Below are 12,412 nucleotides of genomic sequence, written 5' to 3' on the forward strand. Positions count from 1 at the left end.
ATCTTCAGTGTGTGTATATATACACATATACACAATTTTCATACGTGTGTAGAGACACACACATATACATATGTGTGTATATTTAAAGCTATATTAAACAAACGTAAGAGAAAGTGAATGAGGAGCAGGTAAATGAAGTGGTAGCTGGAGAGAGTGGGATCAGACAGGTTTCTCTGATTGCTTTTCAGATGGCAGACTCTACAGCACATTCGATGCTAACACATGCAGCAGAAAGGACGACAAAAAAACAAACCCACAAAAAGTCCTTAAGTGAGAGAAGAGACAGGCTTCAAAGCACAAAAGGAAAGGTTGAAGTCCCACTGGATTACAGTGGGGAGTAACAAGGAAGATCTGTGAGCACACTTGTAGGGTTGGCAACGGGGAGGCGAGAGTTCCCTTCAATGGCTACTATTTCTTAATGAAGTGCGAGCTGCGGTTGCTAACTAGCTGGGGAAGGGGGAATTGACAGACAAGACAGAAGTTCTAAAAGACAACAGCCCAGAGCAGACGTGCTAGGCAGTGCTGAGCATCCGTCTGAGGTTCGTAATTATGAATTTAAGGTAAAACGAGGGGCCAGGTTGGCTTTTCTCTGGGAGTTACGTGGGCGCAGGCACAGAGGTGAGTGAGTGGGTCGGCCAGGGTTAGGGTTTTACTAGAGGAATACAGTGGAGGGAGACAAGGGAGTGGAGGGGGCAGACTGTGGGAGCGACGCTGCACAATGAGGGAAGTGAAGACAGGAGCATAATGCTGAGAACGTGGCAGGGCTGATTTGGAGCATGAAGATAAAGAACTTTTGCAGAGGGAGTAGCTGAGTAAGCAAGAAGGCCAGAAGGTAATGACTGCACAGCTATTTGAATTCAGAAGGTGCTGCAATTTCTAGGAAGGTCAGGGGTCCAGGGAGTGACTAGCGATGCAGGAAGCAGGCCTGGAACAGAGGGCAAGGGCATTAGTGATGGGCTATCAAGGAGCCACAGGGTCACAGCTTTGAATAGACCCACCCACGGATGTGGAAAATAATGACACGAGCAGGGGTAGAAGACCCTAAGCCAGACGGTGAACTTTGATGACTGAGCAGTGAAGGTCAACGCCAGCAACGAAGAGGGAGAGCATACAGCCGGAGGTAGACGCTTCAACGTGGGATCATGTGGTTTGCAAGACGGCTGAGGAGTGACGGTCTGAGTAGCCATAAGCAGGCCACCAACCAGGGGAGGTACACAGTAGCAGGGAGGCAGGCACTCCTGCAGTCACAGGTGACTAGAAAGGCAGGGAAAGCAGCTTACCAGGCACCATGGAACTTGTCCTGAGTGTCTCATAGAGGCAGGTGGGCACTGGGCCCTATGGCTGTGATCCTGATGCCTGAATCAGCATTAACTGGAAGCACGCGATGAAGTGGTACTGTCCTCAGTTATTAAACACGTGCGAGGAGCCACAGCACGGAGCCTGGCACTTTCTAAGTGCCCAATGAGAGAGGCAGGGAGAGAGAGAGAGTGTAGGGAAATTCCAGCTGTTCCCCATTTCCTGGCCATTCAGCCCACCTGCCCATGAGGCCTCCACGAAGGAGCAGTTTTTAACTTCATCACAAGTCCCTCTTCCCTCCAGAAAGCCACTCGGACACCGGCCAAGTCACCACCCACCAGGGGTTTAATTCTCTTGGGTCAGAAGGTCAGTTCAGAGAGGGGCTCTGCCTTGTCCCCATCCAGTGGGGAAAATCTGCAGAGCACCCTGGGAATGTCCAAGCTCAGAGGAGCCACAGAGTCTCTGAGCGAGAGGAGAAGTGGGTTCTGGGGTCTCAGGCTGTCTCCTCCTCTTCGCTCTCCTCCTCACTCTCGTCATACTGTCTGCGGTTGGTGTTCACAAAGAGGTCAGAATCGTCTTCAGAGCTGGAGTCTTCTCCTGATGACTGTGGCTCCGCTGAGAGTTCTGGCTGAGTCTGTCTGCATGAGGGAAAAGGAAAGTGTTAGCCCAAGGCCTTCTGGGGAACCAGATCTGCAGTTCACGAAAAGGAGGACCATATGGCCAAGCAGTCAGGGCTCAGGGAATCAGACAAGGAAAGAGTCAGAACAAACAGCAAGAAAGCTTGGCCAAGGAAATCAGGCTAAAGACTACCGTCCACCTCCACCTCAAAAGTTCACTGGAGGGGCCAGCCCCGGGGCCCAGTGGTTAAGTTCGTGCACTCCGCTTCAGCGGCCCAGGGTTTCCCCGGTTCAAATCCTGGGCACAGACATGGTACAGCTCATCAGGCCATGCTGAAGCGGCATCCCACATGCCACAACTAGAAGGACCCACAACTAAAAATACACAACTATGTACCAGGAGTCTTTGGGGAGAAAAAGGAAAAATAAAATCCTTAAAAAAAAAAGTTCACTGGAGCCACAGGGTTTTGTTTTTTGGTGAGGAAGATTTGCTGTGAAATAAGCTAATATCTGTTGCCAATCTCCCTCTTTTTTTTGCTTGAGGAAGATTAGCCCTGAGCTAACACCTATGCCAGTCTTCCTCTACTTTATATGTGGGTGGCCGCCACAACATGGCTTGATGAGTGGTGTCGGTCTGCGCCTGGGATTTGAACCCGTGAACCCAAGCTGACAAAGCAGAGCACACCAGACTTAACCACTATGCCGCGGGTGGCCCCAGCCACAATAATGATTCTATTACCATCGACTAACGCTCAATGGACCCACATTATATACCAAGTACTATTCTAGGCAATTTTATAAGCATTAACTTCTTTAATCCTCCCAAAGTTCCCATTTTAAAAGTGAGGAAATGGAGGCTTAAGAAATTAAGTAACCTGCTTTAAGTCACAAAAGTGGCAAAGCCAGGATTTTAACCCAGGGCATCTGACTTTCAAGCCATACTCATAACCACATATTACACCGCACACTGAAGAGCTCTTACCAGGGATCCCACGTAGGGAGAAAGGCAGGCTCTATTTTCCTCTCAAGACCCCAAGGCTTGAACCCCTACTTTCTGTCCTCCCTACCCCGAGGCTTGTTCCTCACCTGTTCCTGTTGTTCTGTTTCTCAGCCGCTTCGGAGAAGGCCTCAGGCCTGTGCCAAGAGAAGAGCCAGGGTCAGAACGGACAGAGAAATCTCCCAGCCAAAAAGCTGTTTCCAGCTGTCCTTGCCTGAGATGTCAGGATCCTCCCCCACCCCCCTGATTCCACAGCTAGAAGTCAATCCCCCCAGAAGCCAGAAAGCCACAGACCAAGGGGACTACCTACCAGAGCCCCTCCTTCTGCAGAGAGCGCACATGGTCCTTGCAGAGCACAAAGGAGATCTCAGCCTTCACCTTTTCTCCCTCTGCAATGGGGTCAACAATGAGAAAGTCCCCTGGAGGGAGAGTGGAGAAAAGGCAGTCAGTCCTCCTTGCAGTGGGGGAAGCCAAGGCCACAGGAAACGGTTCTGTCTCCTAGAGGCCTGCCTCTCTCACCTCTCTTAATCCAGATGTTCTTGCGGTATTTGGAAGGCATGCTCACCAGGAAGCGCTGCCCCTGGGCTGTCTCCACTTCATGCAGATTGTTCCCTGGGGTCCTGAGTACCTGGTCCAGGAGAAACCAAGAACCAGTCAGCCTCATCAGCCAGCTCAAACACGCTCTGAGCTGCCCTGCACCCTACCCCCCCTCCAGGGGCCCAATGGGGGTGGAGGGGTAGTGGGCAGAGCAGCTTGTGCCCAATGCCACTCACCCTCACGATCTGCTGCTGGTCAGAGGGCACCATGTGCTCCCCCAGCACCTCCTTCACCACATGCTTCCTCTTGGTGGCCTGAGACATGCTGGGTCCTGTCCCAGGGAGGTGAGGGACGCAGAGACTATCAGCTCCTCCTTCTGAGTTTCTTGGACAGCAGGCTCGGAACCCAGGACTGTTTTGAAGACAAGGAGGGGCCTTTTACTGAGGAGTGACAGTGTCCTGGTTAAGAATGTCGGCTCTGAAATCTAATTGCTTGGATTCAAATCCTACCTTGGCTGTGCCTAGCTGTTCAACTTCTCCAGGCCTCAGAAAAAAATAACAACTAACTCGGAGCATTGTTATTAGGAAGAGATAACGACAACAGAACACTTACCACGGTGTATGACACATAAGACAACTGGTACTATAAGTACCGGCATAACCACAAAAACTACATGTTCTAGAGAAAGAAATCATCCCGGTAACCGCTGGGGAAAGAGCGTTAGATAAACTGTATCGTCCTCAGCATGCTTGCACATTCCAAGCGTAGCAGAGCCCCACAACACGGATGCTCAATCTCTCAACACCTCACAGGGAGAGACCAGGTGGGAGTCCACCGCGATGGTCCAAACCGGAATGAGTTAACTGAAGGTCGGGGTAAGCCGGCTTGGTCTGCGGCATCTGCTCTACTCCTGACTTGGGTACTGCGAAAACAAGGACTGGTGCCACCAAGACCTATGGTTTCCAAAGGAAACTCCGAAGTGTCACCTCTAGTTGCCCTCCTGCCCCCCTTCCTCCCTATCCCGGAGGAAAGACGCTCAGAGAAGGAGACCCACACTTACTCTCCGGCCCTCGTCGCCCACGGTGCTGCCTGAACGACCCCGTTTCTCCAGGCTGGACGCTGAGAGTGGCTCGTCCACGACTCACTTGGCAGCTGAGCCAAGGAAAGCACAGAAAAAGGACTTGCCGGCAGTCACGACAGTTGCGTCGACTTGAACTCAGGTCTCCGGCACCTCCGGATCCCGTCCCACTCCTACAAGCCCGACGCCGACGGGGACAACGCGGGGCCAGCCTGAGTCGGCCCCTTCCGAGCACCGTACTTCCGGCCCTCTCGGAAGCCTCTCGGCCACCCCCACCCCTCCCCCGCTCCTTGTCCGTCCCTCTAACTCTTCCCATCGCCAGGTCGGCGGAGGCCAAGTCCTAGAGTTCCGGGTGTCGGGCAGCAGGGAAATGAAGTTTTCTCCTCCGAGGCCTCTGCTCCCTGAGACCGGACATGCTGCCGAGAAGCGAGACCCTAGAAAGCAGCCTTGCAGCCAGTAAAGCGACCAGAAAGAAGCGCCTATTAAGGGTGCCGTCGAGATCCGGAGCGCCTCATCTCTATGGCTCTAGGCGGCTAGAAGTGCCCAATTTAGGTTTTTAAGGTGGCTCTTGAGGCGACCCGGAAGCGGAAGTGGAGGAAAGTTCTAGTGGGTTGAGGAGCGGCGGGAGCAGGCGGCTGGCGGGAGGAGCCGTTAGGGGAACCGGAGCCGTGGGTGAGCACGAGCCGTGGAGCGGGGCCTCGGCTGGAAGCCAGAGGCGGCGCGGGGAGGAGGGCAGGAAAGGGCCGCATGCGCCGTGGCGGACGGGGGATGCGCCCTCGGCCCGGGCTGGGCCGCGGCGCGGGGAGGGGCCGGGGCGCGGCGTGTGGGCGCAGCGGCGCGCTGGGGGCGGGGCGACGCGCGCTGGGGGCGGAGCCGTCGGGGCGAGCGCAGCGGGAGCCCAGGCGGGGACCCCGCGGGGCTGGAGGAGCAGGTGTGTGCGTCCCGGCCTGCGCCTGCGTTCTGGGAGCGGCCTGTTGGGGCGGGTGGGGCGGACAGACCCCTTATTTGCTTTTCAGAGCAGGTCGCCGGCCCAGGTAGAGGCGCTGTCGCCTTTGCCCAGCCAAGGTCACAGAGGGAATGACAGCTTCAGGGCGGCCCCTGAGTGCTGACCCTGGGGCTCTTCCCACTGCCCCGCGTGCGCCACCTGTTAGGGCAGGATAGTTTTTCCTTTGGAGCAATACCAAAAGCGAGTTCCCGCTGGAGTGGAAAAGACTTCTCTTGAATAGTGGGGAAAAGCTTTCATCCGTGGAATGAGAGAAATCGAGTAAAAAAGCACCATCACGGCTGATCTAGCTTCCTCTTCATGAGATTGCTAATGGGCCCTCTGGAGTTCCCCGTTTTTCAGCCCTAACCTACCTCTTCTTGGGATTCCCAGGTTTAGCCTGATCAAGATGACAACGTCTCAAAAGCACCGAGACTTCGTGGCCGAGCCCATGGGGGAAAAGCCAGTGGGGAGCCTGGCCGGGATTGGTGAAGTCCTGGGCAAGAAGCTGGAGGAAAGGGGCTTTGACAAGGTGTGGGGTGGCCGCGTGCACCTGGGGAGGGCAGGAGGTGGCAGACCACAGTGTTTCCTGCAGTTTGGGAGTAAGGAACGTGAGTGTACTTGTTGGGGGCAGACGGGTGTATAATCTGAAGGCCTAGCCAGATTGTGTTGTCTTTGAGGTTCTTGTGCGTTTTTATTGTTTTGTTGTTGGTTGGGGTCACGTGCCTTGATGCCACAATAGTGGTCTTGTTCTTAGTCCCACAAAGCACTTAACGGCACCCCCTTTCTTTGCCTGTCTCGCAGGCCTATGTGGTTCTTGGCCAGTTTCTGGTGCTAAAGAAAGATGAAGACCTCTTCCGGGAATGGCTGAAGGACACGTGTGGCGCCAACGCCAAGCAGTCCCGGGACTGCTTTGGGTGCCTGCGAGAGTGGTGCGACGCCTTCTTGTGATGCTCTCCGGGGAGCCCCCAAACCCCAGCCCCAACGTTGAGTCTCCAGAGTTTGCAGCCGAGTGGGGACTCCCCCCCCCCCCGTCCTCTACAAAGGAAAAGATTGCTGTTGCGTACTCACTTCCGATGTACTCGAGTCTTTTGGGAGTTCTCTCCCTTCACCGTTTCGACTTTTTTGGAATTTTCGCTCTTGCATGCATCTCCCTTCTCCTTCCCCTGCCAGTTTCATGTCGATGACCAGCTTTTCTGAGTGGATTCCTAGCCCCTTGCCTCACTCCCACCCTCACCTCTGGTCTGTTTTATGCCATTTGGCTCCCTTTTTGGCAGACAGTCCCTGTCCTTGTAGAGTTTTTTAAATCAATAAAGTCAGTGGCCTTCACGACTGGGCTTCGTGTGTGAAAAGCAGGTGGGCTGGGAGTTGTCCTTTCCCCAGACTGACCAGGTCTGCTGTACCCCTTATCAGTGCAGATCGAAACCAGCAGCTTCCTTCCCACCCTGGAGGGAGCCACCCCAGCCACGTGGGCCTCCAGCAGGTGTCTCAGAGTGTCTCAATCCCTTAGTAATGTGGGAGAGAGTGTAGGTTGATCCCTTCCTGGGATCCAGATGGGCTATGGTGTTCCAGAAGTCCATCACCACCTGGGGGCTGGGCAGCACCTGGTGGAATAATCAGTGGGAGTCAGAGGTTCCAGGAAGAGGGTGGACCAGCTGTGGCTAGCATTCACCTGCCCATCCTCACGTGCTCTCCTGGTCTCTGGAGGAGTGGGCAGTGCTCTGGCCACGTGCCCTGCTCTCTCAGGGAGGCAGAAAGAGCCTGTGCATCACAGCTGGGGCCTTGAGTGAGTTACACTTGTATCTGGTATATTTTCATCCTGTTTGGTTTTTTTTTTTCTTTTTTGAGGAAGATTAGCCCTGGGCTAACATCTGCTACCAATCCTCTTTTTGCTGAGGAAGACTGGCCCTGAGCTAACATACATGCTCATCTTCCTCTACTTTATATGTGGGATGGCTACCACAGCATGGCTTGCCAAGTCGTGCCATGTCCACACCCAGGATCCGAATAGGCGAACCCCCGGCCGCCAAAGTGGAATGTGTGCACTTAACTGCTGCACCACCGGACTGGCCCTTCATCCTGTTTTTGTTGAACACTTAGTGTGACCCAGACCCACAACTAAGATCTTTGCCAACATCTTTTTCTTCCACAATAAGTAATTTTCTGTTTTAAAGGTGAGGAAACGAGGGGCTGAGAGAGGCTAAGTAGCATGTCCACGGACTTACTGCTAGGAAGGAGGCAGGCTGGCCCTCAAAATGTAACTTGGAAACGCATGTACCTGAGAGCCCTGTGTTCCTTAGTGCTGTCACTCGGCCTCTCTGAGCCTCAGTTTCCCCACTTAGAAAATGAGACGTAAGGATCAGATGAAACTCTAGCTGTGTAGCACCCAGCCCCACTTGGCTTTCATTCCTTGAGCGGAGTGCCGTGGAGGACCTGCTGCTTATAGAATTTTCCTCAGAGGGCTTACAGTCTGATGAGGAGAGAGTGACAGATAGTAAATACAAAAATTGGGAGAATATCAGAAGATTTTCATGATCTCGGTAGAGAAAAATTAGGAAGAGAAACTTGGTAAGTTGAACTCCATTAATAGAAACTTTGTTCATCTCAAGGTAGCATAAAGAGAGTGAAGAGACTAACCCAGGGTGGGGAAGATTTGCAACACCCGTAAACGGCAAGGGTTTGGATCCAGAGCACATATGGAAGTGCAGCCAGGAGAAAGCAGACGACACAATAGGAGAGTGGGCAGAAGAGATGAAAGCCCGAGTGGATACCCAAATGGTGAATAAGCCTGTGAAAAGGTGCCTGATCCCATTGGTAATCAAATGCAAATGAGATGCCATTGTACGGAAAATTGTAGACAATACCACACGCTGTGAGGGAACAGAGCAACAGGAACTGACAGCCAGGTGGTGGGAGTGTAGATCGGTATGAACACTTGGGGAAAACATTTGGGCGTTTTCTAGTAAAACTGAAGATAAGACCCATCCCGTGACCCGGCAATTCCACTCCCGGGGCTGTGACCCGGGACACACATACTTGCGCCAGCACCTGTGCGGACATTCCCAGCAGCTTAGCTGATGACAGTCTAGCGATACCAGTGGAAAGGAACAGGTGACAGCCGTGTACGACCCATGAATCTCAATATTGAGCGAATAAAACGAAATAGCGCATCATGTGGTGCCATTCATGTCAAGTTAACGAGTGAATTCTTGCTTGGGGATTGCTACACAGGTGGTAAAACTAGAAAAGCCAAATGTTTATTGCACAAGTCAAAGGTAAAGAAAAAGAAGTGGCAGTGATGACCTTTGGGGGAGAGAGGCCGATGCGGTGAGTGGGGCCCTTGGGGGCGGGAGAGGCGGTTTCCATTTCTTGTCGTGTGTGGTGCTGCTACAGGTCTGCTGGTTAAAGTAAACAGTTAACGTTCTCCGTACTTGCCATTAGCTACATCTCAGAACAGTAGAAGGATAAAAGGGAGACCAAAAATAAAGACCCGCGGACGGAGCGAGTAGTCAGAAACTCATGCTCATTAGGTGCAAGGCTGGGTCTGGGAAGGGTGAGTGGCCCCCTTGGAAGGACACCAGGTGGCCAGAGCAGAGCCCCGCTTGTGTTACAGGCCACCTGGGAGAGTGCCAGTCTGAAGCCCCGACCGAGGTGGGAATGTGGGCTGTCCCTGGAGTTTCAGGCCGTACTGTTTCGGATGTTTTCCTGCATGGGTCCAGGGTCACCTCAGAGTGCCCTCCACCTCAACCCTGTGCTGGGATGCTGTCACCCAGGCCTGGTGTGCTTAGGTGGGGGTTCGGCAGGGCCATGGCCGCCCCCCCAGCCCTGACGCTGCCAGGTTGTTGCTGGCACCTCTGAGGTAATGGAGATTCCCTCCTCCTCGGCGACGCCCTTCCCATGGGTCCTGCCCACGCTGGTGGCCCAGTTTTGCCTCCTGTGGCTCTGGCCCTGGGGCCCGCCCAGCAGAATCCTGTGGGACGCGCTGCCTGCTCTGCTTGCTCGACGTGGGCTCTTTCCTGCCTCCACCGCAGGCTTTGTCTCTGCAGGGGCTGGAGCCTGCCCACGCGCCTCTCCCTTGGGGCTCAGGCAGTGCCTGCGACATGTTGGCAGGCCCCAAACCCTCTCTCTGGGCTCCTTAGTGCATTCCACCCAACTTACTGGATCAGTCCTGGGGCAGCAGGAAACAAAAGGCATCTAGAAAGTACCTGTGACACTGTGGCCTCTCAGAGACCCAACCCCGACTCGGCCAGCAAGACAAAGGGACGAGGTCTGGAATGTTGGAGAAAGCAGACCTGGGGGGACAGGCAGGAGTCAGGTTATGTAAATGTCAGCTCACACTGCCCAACAGGACGGGCCTGACCGGGGGCATGGGTGGGCCTGGAAGTCAGCAAACATTGACCCCGGGGCCCCCTCCCCGGCTGCAGCCAGCCAGACCTTGGTTCCCTCAGCCGGTCTGGTCAGGAGTGCTCAGATCTGGCCCAGAGCATAGAGTGAACCCAACCGTGCACTACAGGGCCCTGATGGGGTGCTGCTGCCCCTGGAGAGGAGGTAGGGGAGGCTACAGGACAAACCCAAGCCTGAGACACACCTCCCCACCCTGCCCCAGGCGGCCCTGATGGTGTGAAAGGCTCACAGTACGTGGTCACGAGTATGTGACTGTCATCCCCCTTCTACCTTGCCTCCTCCCTGCAGGGACCCAGGGCTCTCTCTGCTGCCACTCCTGCCTTGCCTGACTATAGCTTGAGAGAGCCAACCAGGCCCAGTTCTGGTCTCAGTTCCTCCTTGACTTACTGTGTGACCTGGAGCAAGACGCTTCACTGGTCTGAGCCTTGTCCCCTCGTCTGTCAGCTGGGGCAGGGTGGTGAGGACTCCATCAGCCAATGAACCTAAAGCCCCCAGCACTGAGGAGAGCTCCTCGGCAGAGGGGGGCTTTAACCGCTGGGGGCTCACAGCTTTTCTCCCTACAAGGTCTCCTTTCCAGGGGGTGGTCCCACAGCGAAAGGGAGCAGAGCCCCGGGGGAAGGAACCTAGCTAAAGCTTCAAGGAAGAGTGCTCTGGGGGCAGCATGAAGGCCCTGGGTGGCCTGATCCCAGGGGGAAGGGGATATCAAGGGCCCGGCCTGGTCAGCGGGACCCATCAGCCAGAGGCAAGAGAGGGGTGCAGTGGGCAGCCTGGGTTGGGATGTCTGGGCCACAGCAATACTGGAGGCTGTGCCCTGTGGCCCGCGGGGATGGTCAAGCCCAAGCTTACCATCGGGCCCAGGCCTCCTTCTAGAAGCCAGGGTGGTCCAGAGGGGATGGAATCCAGGCTCTTCTCCAGATGCGACCCAGCCCTGGGAAAATCCTCCCGGGGCACCCCCACCCCTAGGGAGCCTCCCACTGCACACAAGACCTCATATCCCAGTGGAGCAGTCCAGGACTCACACACTAGGATGCTGGAGTGGGCGTGCCACCCTAGGACCCACCACTGACCCTTTCCTTTTCACCCCTCATTTTCTCCTTGTAAAAAGAGGTAATAATCATTTCTTCTGCAGAGCTGTTATGAGGACAAGAGAACGTATGTCAGGTCCCTGGCACAAGGCCTGGCACATATCAAGAGCCCAGTAATTGTTAATTTCCCTTCCCCACCCCTCTTTTCTCACCAAGACACCACTTCTAGCTGTGTGACCTTAGACAAGTGTTCTGACCTCTCTGATTAACTCTCTTCATCTGCAAAATGAGGATGCTGCTTACTACCTCGAGGTGCTTGTGAGAATAGACCAGTGGGTGAAAGGTCTTTGGAAATTGTGAAGTTGGGGCGCAAAAGACTTGTCGGCAGCAGTGTGAAGGAGTGACAGGTAGGGCAGGGCAAGGAGCTGGGGACCCAGTGGTCCTCGGGGAGTCAGGGACCGGGCCTTGGTGAGTTTTCCAGGGAGCTGTTGGAGGTAAGTGTGGCAATGGCTGAGCTCCAAGTGACAGGAGAGCAGACCTGGGAGAGCCCAGGAGGTTCCCAGCCCCCTGGGGCTGCTGCTCCCACTTTTCCCTGTGCTGGCGTCCTCTTCCTCTTCCCTCTCCGGGGTTTTCTCGGGTGGGGTTCCTGCCTGGCCTTGGCCTCCTCATCAAGCCAAGCTCACTCCAGCTCTCCCACAAACTGGGGTCTGTCCCTTTAAGGCAGACACCTGAGCCCACGACAAACTTGTGACAGTTCCTTGGAATTCCAAGATTGTTTTTCACAGCTGGGCTGAGGGGGTGGGGTAGCAGCTGCACTGGGCAGTGCCACGCTCCGCTCCCATCTCCCTGGGAGAAAGCACTGCCTTTCCTGGCCCTGGGATTCTGAGAGGCTGGGAATTGGCGGAGAGATGCCGGATGCTTACTCATAACATTCAGCATACTAATAGCTGCCACTTATTAAATACCAACTGTTTGTCAGGGACGGTTAACCACTACCTCTTCAGGCCCCAGTTAAGATCCTTGGAGGCCCTGAGCACTGACAAGATCTTACTCTCTCAGGGGAAAAAGGCCCCGCCTCCCCCAGCAACATGTGATTAAAAGTACAGACTAGGCTGAACTCTAAAACACAGATAGAGAATCTCAACAAAATCCAGACTTTTCCCATGTTGACTACTTCGATTCAGTTTTTAATATATTAATTATCAGATTATTCCAAAAAAGTCATAGTGGCCTATTTTGCTGGGACCTCCAGCACACGTCCAGTTTACCTATGAGTGACCCATTCATGTCAGAATAACCTTTGAAGACAAGAGTTGGCTCTTTTCTTCAGATGAGGACGCCGAGGCTCTGGGAGGTCGAGGGACCCAGTCAGTAAATGGCAGAGCTGGTAGGACACCTGCCCTTCCTTCCGGCCAGTGCTCATCTTTTGGGCTCCGTCTGGTTGGAGAACACGGATTTGAATTAGACTGCCCGAGC

General features: G+C 54.4%; 2 protein-coding genes across 3 annotated transcripts; one reads left to right on the forward strand and one right to left on the reverse strand.

Moving 5' to 3' along the window:
- Positions 1–1,619: 1,619 nt before the first annotated feature.
- Positions 1,620–4,682, reverse strand: EIF1AD (eukaryotic translation initiation factor 1A domain containing). Its single transcript, XM_014844801.3, has 6 exons — positions 4,508–4,682; positions 3,684–3,858; positions 3,430–3,538; positions 3,221–3,329; positions 3,000–3,047; positions 1,620–1,934 (listed from the first exon to the last, which is right to left on the reverse strand). Exons 2-6 carry the CDS (start codon positions 3,768–3,770, stop codon positions 1,790–1,792), a joined length of 498 nt encoding a protein of 165 aa, XP_014700287.1. The 5' UTR covers positions 3,771–3,858; positions 4,508–4,682; the 3' UTR covers positions 1,620–1,789.
- Positions 4,683–5,059: 377 nt separating this feature from the next.
- BANF1 (barrier to autointegration nuclear assembly factor 1) lies at positions 5,060–6,836 on the forward strand. 2 transcript variants are annotated; one of them, XM_044761901.2, is made up of 3 exons: positions 5,060–5,197; positions 5,901–6,039; positions 6,312–6,836. In XM_044761901.2, the coding sequence occupies exons 2-3, from the start codon at positions 5,917–5,919 to the stop codon at positions 6,456–6,458; spliced, it is 270 nt and encodes an 89-aa protein (XP_044617836.1). In that variant the 5' UTR covers positions 5,060–5,197; positions 5,901–5,916; the 3' UTR covers positions 6,459–6,836. The 2 variants fall into 2 exon arrangements, with proteins under 2 accessions (XP_044617836.1, XP_070344306.1); XM_070488205.1 differs by lacking the exon at positions 5,060–5,197 and adding an exon at positions 5,330–5,456.
- Positions 6,837–12,412: the final 5,576 nt, after the last annotated feature.

The sequence above is a fragment of the Equus asinus genome, chromosome 17, assembly GCF_041296235.1.
Source record: "Equus asinus isolate D_3611 breed Donkey chromosome 17, EquAss-T2T_v2, whole genome shotgun sequence".
NCBI classification, from domain to species: domain Eukaryota; kingdom Metazoa; phylum Chordata; class Mammalia; order Perissodactyla; family Equidae; genus Equus; species Equus asinus.

What these genes read in the sequence shown, in the direction of transcription:
- EIF1AD (XM_014844801.3), bottom strand. Translation starts at nt 3,770, where the DNA reads ATGTCTCAGGCCACCAAGAGGAAGCATGTGGTGAAGGAGGTGCTGGGG. An exon ending in GAACATCTGGATTAAGAGAG is followed by an intron (nt 3,330 to 3,429) that starts GTGAGAGAGGCA and finishes CTCTCCCTCCAG; the next exon opens with GGGACTTTCTCATTGTTGAC. An exon ending in AAACAGAACAACAGGAACAG is followed by an intron (nt 1,935 to 2,999) that starts GTGAGGAACAAG and finishes TCCCTCATGCAG; the next exon opens with ACAGACTCAGCCAGAACTCT.
- BANF1 (XM_044761901.2), top strand. Translation starts at nt 5,917, where the DNA reads ATGACAACGTCTCAAAAGCACCGAGACTTCGTGGCCGAGCCCATGGGG. An exon ending in AGGAAAGGGGCTTTGACAAG is followed by an intron (nt 6,040 to 6,311) that starts GTGTGGGGTGGC and finishes CCTGTCTCGCAG; the next exon opens with GCCTATGTGGTTCTTGGCCA.